This window comes from Falco rusticolus, chromosome 9, assembly GCF_015220075.1.
Source record: "Falco rusticolus isolate bFalRus1 chromosome 9, bFalRus1.pri, whole genome shotgun sequence".
Lineage (NCBI taxonomy): Eukaryota > Metazoa > Chordata > Aves > Falconiformes > Falconidae > Falco > Falco rusticolus.
This window is the reverse complement of record NC_051195.1, coordinates 31,108,247-31,120,247: the sequence shown is the minus strand read 5'-3', so window position 1 is coordinate 31,120,247 and position 12,001 is coordinate 31,108,247. Positions and strand designations below refer to the sequence as shown.

The following is a 12,001-nucleotide window of genomic DNA, read 5'->3' as shown; positions in this document are numbered from 1 at the left end:
TGACTTCGTTTAAAGTAGAAATCTCAAATATTTTTCATAACTGATAAGAAAATACTTTTTCTTTATTTACTATTTGAAAGAAACTATTTTATTAAAGATTCTGCTAAAAGTAGTGTCTTCTTACTTGATGTTTTCTAGATTAAGTCAATACCTAAATATTACTCTTAGCTGCTTGTAGTTCACTTTAGGCTGTAAAACAAAATAATATTGCTAGTAACCTTTCCACAACTCAGTAAAACACGTGAGGTTGACAAAGCTTCTGGGAGACCTAAATTCAACATTCATTATGCCCATACTCTTTATTTTCTATATAATCATTGTTGTCTCTTACCTCCTTTTTTTTGTTCTTCAGCATGTTCTGGAATTTGGACAATTCTTTCTCCTGTTCTGCTTTGATGCGTTTTGCTTCATCTCGTAAACGATTTGTGTGTTCCTGTTCCAAGCGCTCTATTGTCTGTTTCTGCTGTTTTTCTAAATTTTCTATTTCTTGATCGTACTGCCGCTTCTTACTCTGTAAAAATAATTCGGTGTATTTTATTAGAAAACTAAATTCTGTTCAGTGACGTGCTGTACCACCGCAGAGGATGGCCATGACAAACAGGTGAGTTCTAGCACACAAGCTGGGCACCCCACAATGGAAAATACTGCCATTTATTAATAAGAATGAACATAAGCCATAGCTGTCATAAAAGGAAACACCTGATTGCTGCTAGTAGTAGTATTCTGCCTACTCCGTCAAGATGTCATATTTTAAGAGCACCAAAATCCAGAAACTCACTGTCATTTCCTGTTCAAAACGTCTGTACATCTGTTCTCGCTGTTGCAAAAGCTTATTACTGAGTTGCTGTTGGGCTCTCTGCTCCTCTTTCTGAAGAAGCCTTAACTCTCTTAGCTCTTGACGTCTAATAATGAAAAAGAACACTTAATATTGATGGGAAAACAAAGGAAGTGGAAAATTACAAAAGATGAAAAAAGCATCTACAATTTAGGTCCAATAGAATTAGTTTTGCATTGATTTTCTTACTAAGAAACCTTTACATTCCCTCCTACTAACAAAGTAAGTGAAATTAATCCCCAAATATTACAGAAATAAGATCATTAGCCCCCCTCTACTATTCAAAGTGGAAAAAAATTAGCTGCTAACTTCTTGTAAATTTTACTTTTAAAAAACACTTACCGTAGAAATCGCATTTCTTCACTTTTTGAATCATTTTCAGTAACTATTTTTGATGTGGTTACACTCACTTCTACTCCATCAACAACAAACTTCCGAGTTTTCTTTAAAGTTTTCTTCTGTCTTCTAGTTTCCTGAAAAAAAGCATTGGTAAGTTATTGTAGAAGAATGGCTGCAGAAGCATGGCCTTAGAATCTCTGAAGTTCTGCACAATCCAGGCCTGGTATTAGAATAGGCCTGTAATCGGAATTGTACTGAAGTTGCTGTGCTGAAGTTAACAAGAAAGGTAGCCTCGAGCTATTCTTGAATCCTGAGACCAAGTCATTATGTTGTGCCAACAGGCCGTGGCTGTAACAAGATACAGCTGCTGGGAAAGCAGGTGCAGGGCCAAGAAAGATAGGGACCGGTATGGGAAAATAGGGAGTAACAAACTACAAGGCTGAAGCACAGCAACACAATTAGCTACATGGATAGAATGCTTATTTTAGTCATGATAATTAGGGGTGTGAGAACTGCGCGTGTTTAGAGACTACTAACCAATTATATTTCTGCTTTACGAATATGCATGTGTATCGGTTCTATATAAGTAGTGTTAGAAACTAACAAAGTTGAGCAAGATGCATAACTCATATTGAGCGTCTTCTTGACTCCGGCGAACCCTTCTTCCAACAAGTTATTCTGTAATTATTTAAGTTATAGCCTTTTTTCTCCTTTTCTTTAATATTAAAATTACTTCAAATATTTCTGTGAAGGCCTGCCATCCAGTAATCAGTTCTTCTCACTTACCAAGTACCTCACTAATCCAGCAAGAACTTGGAAAATTCTAATACACTTTCCCTAGTCAGCAAAGGAAAACTGTAATTATTGATCATCTAAATTGCTAGAAGGAAAAAAACCAACCCACCTAGATAAACCCAACAGAACTGATGCAGTTTATTTTCAAGAGCTGAAGACAGTAGCAACTACTGTTTGCTTTTTGACCATAATTGTCCCAATCAACGAAAAAGATATTTAATTCTGAAAAAAAGTACTGAAACTGAATAGCAATTTACTCACCTACTTACTTCTGCTTTGGAAATAGATTAAATTAACAAGTTTATTTTTTTATTCATATATATTAGTCAAAATCATGTGATGATCTTGCCAACAGAAATTTCACTTCTCAGAGCTGCTATTGTTTCATTACAAGAGAAGAAAGACCCCAGCTGAAACTGTCTCTCTATTGTGTTAGGGCTACTGCACACATCTTGAAGTCACGCTTAGCACAGCTGTACCAGGGTATGATTTTTGGTTTGGGTTTTTTTGTGGGTTTGGTTTGGTTTGGTTGTTTTTTGGCGTTTGTTTTTCTTCAAACCCATAGTTACACAGTTACTATCCTAGTAAGGCTATAATCGTGTTAGTATAAAGATTATAAATAAGGTTCATAATCTGGAATGTGCTTCCTCTGAATAAGGTCGTTCATACTGGCATAATTGCATGGATACACTACAACCATACAAATACAGTGTTACAGGAATAAAAAACCTGAGAGTCTGTATGCCTTAGCTCATCTATATCTAAACAAAGAGGCAGAAGACAGAAGTGATAGGAATTCAATATAAGATTAGATATCATAAAAGATCTGTCCCGTTAAAGAGGGGTTCTGTGCAGAGAAAGGCATTGAACTAGTCTTCTGGAATATCGGCTCTGAACTATAACTGTTCACAAATCTTCACCTGTAATATTGTTAGACTTTCTGTTATATGCTAGTCTACATTTTCAAGATACAATTATGCAATAATGTAAGAAAATAATTAGCAGCTGTGTGGCTTCTAGCTTTGCTGCATAGCTGCACAAAATCTAGGCATTGTTAGAATGCACAATCTAGGATACTTCTGTTACTACAGTTTTATATTCCACACTGTCATACTAGTTTCTCACTCAATTTTCTTTGTTAAAAAGGTCAAACTTGGGAGATAATTTTAAGGTTACACTCACACAGGATTTTATATAAAAATACATGATTGCTTATACTTACTTGTAAAGATATTGAACCTGTCTCTTTGTTTTTACTAAGGAAACTAGAAATTGACAAGTTCAAATCAATGCTGCTGTTATCAGCTGTAGAACCGGTGCCTGAATCTGCATCATTTTCCTTTATATTTTCCAATTCTAGCTGCTGTAAAGTTTCAGTGTTGTCTTGATTATCTGTTTTGACTTTCTCTTCATTTTCTTCAGTGCTAATACTAATACTGGGGACTGGAGTGACTTCAGAATCATCAGCTTGGTCACTGACAACGTCTTGAAGCTTATTCTTCATTATTTCTTCGGAAGTAACTTCTGAATGTTCTTTGTCTAGCTGAATATTGTTGTCCTGAATATTCTCAGGTTTGCGCTCTTCTGAATTTTGGTCCGTATCAGTCAGTTTATCCACCACTTTATTAGAAATATCCTCAGGCTTGCTCTGTATTGCCTTGTGGTCTACGTCATCTTTTCCAGAGTCTTTGATCTCCTTTTCTTCTATGCTTCTTATATTACTAATATCCTCATTTTCACTTTCTGCCAGTTTCTTGTCTACTTTCATCGCTTTATCTTGGCTTTCTGATGGAGTTTCTTCAGAGCTGATTATCTTATGGACCTGCTTAGCCTGACTTTCCACTGGCTTATCCTCTGTCTCAGGTATTTTATCCCCACCACTGATCTGTGTTTCAGCAATAGCATCCATCTCCTTAACGTTGTCAGTTCCATGCTTTAGCAGTTCCTTTTCTTCATCAGCCACTTTATCTGCAACATTAGGTAAAGTTTCTGTAGTGGTGTCTATTATCGCTTCTTTCTGAGCTTCATCTTTATCGTCCTTTTGCTTTGTAGTATTTTCTGCAGGGACCTTTTCTTCCTTGCTTTCTGAGAGATCTGTTCTGTTCTCTTCTTTTTCACCGGTTTCCTTAGAAATGTCTTCTTCAGTTTCTACACTCACTTCAGTTGCAGGTACAATTTTCAGTTCATTATCTTCTGTTTGTTCATTTTCCATGTAATTTTCTTTCTCGATTTTTAGGTTGGGTTCATCCTTTATTTCTGATTTTGTTTCCACATCAAGCTCTTTCCCTCCTTTCTGGGGTTCCATATCTTCATGTGGTTTTTCCAGGCTTTCTGTAGTCTTTCCAGCTGGCACTATTTTGCCTTGCTCATCTTCACCAGTTGGCACTGAACCATTCTGCACTTTCATATCACCAACAGTAGTACTGCATACGTTATCCGCCATCTTTCTAATTTTAATGTCCTCAGATTCATCTCCAGTTGTTTTGTCATCTGGAAATATAGCGCTGGGTTTGTCCTCAATTGCATTAATTTCTGTTTTCTCAGAAAGAGATTCCAGAACAGAGGCATTCTGAGAAAGCTTATCCTCTTCAGAGCTTGCAATACTAAGATCAGAGGATGCACGCTTCTCTGCAGGTAACTGCTAAAAAATTAAAAGCAAAAAAAAATATTTAAAAATCTTCTAACTTAAAGCACATATTATTCTACTAAATAAAATTTTAAAGCACACAAATATATTATATTGAAGAATATCTGAATAGAGATTAATATTCTATTTACAGAGTGATATGGATTTAATAATCTCAAAGTACTTCACTTGGTATTACCACAGAACAAGTACAGGAACAGCAGACAGGCTCTGAACAGAACAGTTTCGTGAGAACCCTCTTCCATCTCCCATAATTTAATAAAACATACTGTGAATGCAGGAAAAAGATTATGGCCAGCCCTCAGCCTCACACTTAACAGAATCTTTAAGAGTTTTTTTCCAATCATGTTGCTTTTTTTCCTTGGATTAGTTCAGTTCCCTAGTAGTCCCAGCTGCAGGTGGATTTGAAAGACTCATGCCTTTGTGCCAGTTTGGCTAGGAAGAAGCTGTGTAGATGTAGTACAGCATCAATAAAATGCAGTATTCAGACTTTCTTCTCCTTCATCAAAAAGAGTATCTTTCCTTGTGTTCTTTGTTAAAAATGCCTGCATATTTTTTTGGTCTGCTTTTTAATCACTGTGAAACTCCATTACAATGGTGAAAACCTCTTGCAGATCTGACTAAGTGACAATACAGAACTGAAATAGACACAGTTACATAACTGTAGGAATTGCTGCTGTGGGAATATGAACGAATGTTATCAGATTACATACAGACATACAAAAGACCGTACTAATAAAGTATCATTTTAACCATAATTGCCCTTCCACTCTTCAAAGCGATTGCGATAACTCTCTGCCTATACCTACTGTTGGAACCTTGTAATTTGCAGATCAGGCTTCCTATTTGCCACTGGGGCCATACTAGGTGAGCTACAGTAACAAGCAGAGGTTTCATCATGCCTTTCCGACCTTAAGGTTTTCCTTAAGCACACAGAAAACAATTCCTTTTAAGTCAAAAGCACACTTAAGAGATTTCTTCACATAACTGTTCTACAAGCTTAGTGTTGATCTCCAAGCAGTTTTCAAAACTACCACACGTAAATAATGTAAATGCATCTACCTCATGGTTTCCTAAACTGCTGCTTGTGTCGAGACACTTGAGACACATGGTGGATTTTACTCCAGCCCTCCTGGGGACTGATAGCTGAGCAGCTATCAGTGGAGAGAGGTAGGGGGTGATGCCTTAGGAGATGGAGAATAAGTCTTGGAGGAAGCTGGTGGGAACGCATGCTTGGAGACCTCCTGGGGCAGGCAGGGAAAGTGGTATGAAGGCCAGGGGACGTGATTAGCCTGGTGAGGGGCGAGGAGACATAATTCTTGTGCACATGCAGTTGGCTTCTTTACTATTGCTGGTAAGGGCAGCTACTGGTGGTACTGGTCGCTGTCCGTGTTTATAGTGCTTGAGCCAGGTAAGTCACAAAGCAGGCTACCTGTACACTCTGCGCCCTACTACTGTATCATTGAACTTCATGGCTTTACCCTTTGAGGAACTGAATTTGCATTGTTAAGATTCTTAAGCACTTTTAGAAAGACATACATAAATGCAATCCTGTCTTGGTAAAAGATGGCTTTTTTTGCTTTTGTTTTTTTGACAGACATGCTGTCAAATCAGTTTATAGGATAATGGCCACGTATCTTCCTTAATGTTTTAAGCATCTTATGGAATACAATTATAAGTACTCATTTGTCTAGTCATTTTGACGTAAAACCACTTATATAAATATCAGTATCTGATTTTTTAAATTCCATACTACACATACATGTGTAATGTGTGTATATATATATATACACACACATATGTATAAAAATAAATGAAGACAACATTCTTTCTTAGATAATATTCTTTACCATTAGTTCTTAAAGAGTTTAAGAAAACGCTAATTTTGAAAATGCTGGCTACTTATTTTATAGTAAGGTTAGAGTAGTAGTAGAGTTTATGTTTTTATTCTTAGAAGACTTGATGTAAAAGTTCGGTAGTACATCAAGAACTGAGTTCTCCATAGGAAACTGGTGATTGAAACTAGCTGCATATTTTAAAAAAGTAAAATTTAAACTGACCAGAGAATTTTCTGTTTCTTCTTCTTCATCCTCATCTTTACCATCTTCAACTTCTTCTGTAACTTCAGCCTTAGCTTCTGCAATCAATTCTCGTATTGGTTTATTGGAAGTAACAGTAACAAATGGATGCTTGTGAAAATAAAAAAAATAAGCACAATATTAAGTGCTGACTTCATTGTACACAGTGGTAAAGTCATAACTTGAAATAAATGTAACTACAGAGAAATGTTACTTTGATTCTTTAAAACTTGAAAACTCACAGTTAAATTAATCATAACTGCCCAATGTATTTTTTCTGCAGTTTTAAAATAAAAGCATTTGTATTCAAATATGCTGTGTAAGTAGTCTAACAAACTTGCTAAAAATAAAAATAATTCATTTATACTGACCTGTTTCACAATCCAAAGAATAGAAGTAGAAAGATTTTTAAAAAGGTTATTTTTCCTGGAAACGAGTTTCATTTCTTTTCTGTTCCACAGTTACATTATTTCCTGAATAAGCTTTATCTAGAAATATTCTTTCTAGAAAAAGTCTGTTTTGTCTTTAGAACAATTTTTCCTAACATAGAATTCTACAGTTTTCTTTAAGAGGAAACAGCTACCTGTTCTCCTACTGTCTGAATCTTCTTTCTCTGCTTGGCCCTGCTGCTTAAATCTATTCAACATATGCCGGATGTATTCTGGATAAAGTAAGTGTGTGCTGACGTTAAACAGAATCAAATGTACCTAGTCACATCTACTACTGTTTAGCTATTCTGAAGTGACAGCATTATAGAGGAAGGCTGAGCACTAAAGCTTTTAAAACACCTGTCAGCAATTGGCTACTTATGTAAATATCTCCTCCATCCATTGTAAGTAGCAAAGTACAAATACTTATGTAATTAGTTATATTATATCAAAATACATAAACAAAAAATTTGATCTGTACTTGGTATCACTTCATCAGATTTTACCAAATAATGATCAATGCAAAGATGTTAAAACCACATTGTATATGAACACTTAATTATAAATTATTTAAATGGTTACTATAATACTGCTTTGCTTTTTTTTAAAAAAAAAATATGCTTGCCTTTAAACAATAGTTCTAAACAATTAACTCTTCCTACCTGTAGAAGTTGATATGCACTCCACCTTGCATCTACATTCTTTTCCAAACATTTCTTCAGAAAATCTTTAAAATCAGATGACCTACAAAAAAAGTAAATAGGTAGTGGTTCCTCTTTTGTCTTGACATCAGACCGGTGTATAATGAAATATTCTTTTGCTTTCACATGCATCTACACTGTAATTCCATGTCTTTCTATTATTTAGGAAAACACAGAGACAGTACAGGAATGCAAAGACCAATGTAGCACAAATAGTCTTTAAAATGTTTGTTCATTAATAGAAGAGTTTACTTTTGGGACTGGATTTATAATACACCACATCTGCTATATCACTAATTGAATCACACAAAGATATTAAAATAGATAACAGCTTTTTAAAATGTTTTTTTAGAATAATTCTTAGAATAAACATAACTTAAGTTTCTTTTCATCCAATTTTCTTTTTCAGATGGTCTTCAGACCTTTTAAATTTGTAAAAAGCTATTTAAGATATATTTTAATGCAGAATCTGCAAAATATTTCAGTATAGAAGCTTCTACAAAGAACTACAACAAAAAGACCATACCCCAACTGGATAAGGATATAAATATATATATATGTATGTATTCATGTACAAGCGTACATATATAGAACAAGCACCTGACTCATGCATAAAGCTAGTCCCATAAAGTTCAACAGGTCTACACCCACAAACGTTCAGTTCAGCAAATATACGACTTAGCTTACATCACACTCAAAGCCTACAAATTAGGGTGGAAAAGTTGTAAATTAACTACTAACCATTTTGAAGGCTGTGCTAATGTAGGCGGATCAGATTTTGCTATTTTCAGAAGCACTCGCATTGGATTTAATTCATGATGAGGTGGCTCTATTTGAGCCATTTCTATTAAAGTAATGCCAAGAGACCAAATATCAGCCTTGTAATCGTAAGGTCTGTCTTTAGAGGTCTCGCACATTACCACTTCTGGAGCCATCCTGCAAAGAGAATAATGAAGTACCAGATCAGAAAATGCATTCTCATCTGTTCTGAAAAAAGTTCTAAATCAATAAATTCACTGAAGCATTTTAAGAAGCCCATCCTACTCTCACTAAATATATTTACATGATATTGTATTAAGCTTGTAATATTAACAACAAAGGTAATATTAAAATACTAGTTCATACGAAAAAGTCAGCAAAACAGTGCACTTACCAATATGGTGTACCAATAAAAGAATCTCTTCTTTGTATTGTTCTTGTGTTTTTAGCTGATACTCCAAAATCCGCTTAAAGCAAACAGTAAAATGCTATTAACTGGGTGGTGGAAAACATTAGATTTTTATATTTTACAACTGTCTTTTAAAGTGTTGTATGTTCCAGAGCAAACATTCTGCAGTATGAAAACTTCAAAGTGAGATTAAAATATTTGTGTGTTGATAACTGAGTGCCAAGGTTCTATAGTATTTCCAATAAAAGATATTGAATAAATGTTATTCTCCATTGAAAAAAAAAAACAAAGAAAATAATGCTACTGTTTTGCTATGTGGGACGAGCAATGCATGTATTTACTGTAGCAATAAGTGGGTTAAATTATTTTAATTAGAAAATAATTTCTTTAGACTATGAAGGCTGTATTCCTTAGACATGGCATTAGCTCTTACTAATTCAAGAACTCAATTTAATTTTTAATTTCAGGATTCCAATTCTCATAAAACTAGATTTTTCCCTTTATCTTACAGGTTTCTTCCTACATTATTTTTCACTTTATATTAAATATCTGAAAGCTTGCATATGCATTTTTGATGCATTTTGACCCAACCAAAGCCCAACTTTCTTTGCAATTAGTATTACCTGACTATAAAGCGCTACACATTTCTCACTTAGTGAAAAAAGACTACATTTAAATAAGTGTCATATGCTCATTATATATGTAACTTTCTTCATGAAGATCTAGAGATTACAGCAAAGGGACAGAATAGCCATATGTTGCCATCTTTAATCTGTACAAAATTATTTGATGGACTCAACACTTAAAAAGCCTAATTTTGCTCTGTGGGAAAGAAATAAGGACTAAGAGAGCTATTTGCTCAAATGCAAAATCCGAAATCTTGGGGAACTACTGATACTGAAATATTAAACCTCAAATCCTTAGACAAATAAAATGCAATGAAGGAAATTGATTTGCCATTCATGTATTTGTAAAACAAGGAATTATCTATTTCTGCGTGTACCAGAACATAAACAGTTTAAAAGGAGTAAAACGCTCTTTTCAAGGGATGCTGTACATTTTTCAAAACTAAATATTTTTTTTTAGAAATCTTAATTAGCAAACCTGTATAGATCACTAAATGTAGGTGTGGAAGAAATGTCCCTGTGGTCTGAACTGTAAAGTAATATCCTGACAGCCTGCACAGTGCTCTATATCAGCTAAGGCTGACAAAATCTTAAAATAGTTCCAGTCTGTATGAGGAGAAGCCAGGACATGTGAGGCAAATAAAATGAACAGAAACAAATTATTCTCTCTCTGACCATGAGACTCTTGCTATGACCTATGATTTCTTTTACAGTAGTACTAAGAAACTAATATAGTGGTTCTATTATATTTATAAATAAGGCCTGTAAGACCGAGTCAATCACTAAATCTTCAGGCTCCGGGAAAAAACCAAACGGTAAAGTTAACTCATACTTTGTGGATGAACAGAAAGTCACATACAAATATGTACAAGTAATAATCTTGTGCAAGGGAATCCATGCAAAACACAGATACACTTAACTGATTAAGGTAGCAAAGCAGGTTCTTAGGTATTCTCAACTTCTTAACAGAGATGATGCACTATACCTTGCAGAGACACTGTGAGCAACACAAGTTAGGTAGTAGGTATATTTGTGAATTTGGGTAAGTCTTGCTTACAATTAAAAGGAATGTCTGTAGCAAGGCTGGGAATTTTGAGCCCCTGTTCAGCGTGGTGATCTGATTCTCTCCTTACCTTTACCTTCTGTGTAACTTGCATCCAAAGAAATACAACTAATCACACACGTCATCTAGAGAGAAGGTTTTCAAACCTGAACGCAAGCTGCTGTGTCATGGAACTATGACATTGGTAGAGCCACCGTAGAGGCTGACAGCTTATACACGTTTGCTCCTGACAAAGCCCTGAACAAAGTGGATCCAGACAATTCCTATCTTTTCCTGGCTGAATGCAGGGATGCTATTCACCACCAGTAGTCTTTTGTCAGTTCTTCATGAAGGAATCCTCATGGATTCCCTATCACATCAGACAGAAAATGTGGATGACTGCTTAAATTCAGATAAAAAACCAGAAATCAACAATAGTAAGCTTGTATAATTTTCTTCCAGATCGTTCTATCTTAATTTCAGTGCAACTAACAATTAAAAAAGGGATGGAAAAACTAAACTGAGTAATGAAGATTACTCTTCTCTCTCAGCAATGGAAGAGAGAACAGTACTAAGTACTGTTTTTTGGTGATAGTGAAGAATGTTAGTTTTCTAAGCTAATAACTTCAAAGGGAAGTTCTGATCTTACCGTAGTAAAGATGACTATAATTAAGAACATTATACTACTAAACAGCAGGACCTGTGTCTGACTTTAGGGAACTCAGTATGGATAACGATATGACTCCTATTCCTGCTGATTTTGAAGTCAGAAAGACGTACAAAGTATGGTTAGAACAAGTTTTTTTGGTTTTTTTTTTTGGGGGGGTGGGGTGGTGTTTTGGTTTGGGGTTTTTTTCGTACTGGCAAACCACTTGCATCTGAAAAAACTGTCATTGTTAGACTGGTATTTAAATAGATAAATACTGAAATCTGGCAAATTACCGCCTAAGGAAAATACAGTTACAAGAGCACACAAAGTACTGGGAAAGACTTTTATATGCTTACCGAGTTTAATGTCTCCATCTAATGTGAAAAGAATATTGCCAGCTTTTAGGTCCCTGTGGATGATCTTATTTTCATGCAAGTAGTTCAATGCTTCCAGTGTCTGCCTGCATACCACTTTGATCTGTGGCTCCGTTAATGGCCTTTCAAGCTCTACACAAGAAATAGACAGAAATAAACACAACGTGTTTGCATTTTATGTTATGTGTTCGTAGCAATCAATATAGAAGAAAATTAATGAATCTGACAGATTCTGAACATCATAAGTCATAAAAACGTATATCTTAGAATATTTGCTCATTTCACTAAGAATTTAATCTCTTGTGCCCAAACCCCTCCT

The 12,001-nt window shown here is 35.1% G+C and overlaps 1 protein-coding gene across 3 annotated transcripts in view; it reads right to left on the bottom strand.

Annotated features, from left to right (window-relative positions):
- Positions 1 to 12,001, bottom strand: part of SLK (STE20 like kinase) — a 48,703-nt gene that overhangs the window by 12,835 nt on the left and 23,867 nt on the right. For 2 of the 3 annotated variants that reach the window (XM_037399512.1, XM_037399514.1), the window contains exons 4-12: positions 11,665 to 11,814; positions 8,977 to 9,049; positions 8,565 to 8,759; positions 7,785 to 7,866; positions 6,677 to 6,805; positions 3,192 to 4,610; positions 1,178 to 1,308; positions 779 to 902; positions 332 to 511 (exon numbers count right to left, since the gene is read on the bottom strand). In XM_037399512.1, the coding sequence (XP_037255409.1) occupies positions 332 to 511; positions 779 to 902; positions 1,178 to 1,308; positions 3,192 to 4,610; positions 6,677 to 6,805; positions 7,785 to 7,866; positions 8,565 to 8,759; positions 8,977 to 9,049; positions 11,665 to 11,814 (2,483 nt within the window). The remainder of the gene's footprint in view (positions 1 to 331; positions 512 to 778; positions 903 to 1,177; positions 1,309 to 3,191; positions 4,611 to 6,676; positions 6,806 to 7,784; positions 7,867 to 8,564; positions 8,760 to 8,976; positions 9,050 to 11,664; positions 11,815 to 12,001) is intronic. The other variant, XM_037399513.1, reaches the window with a different exon arrangement.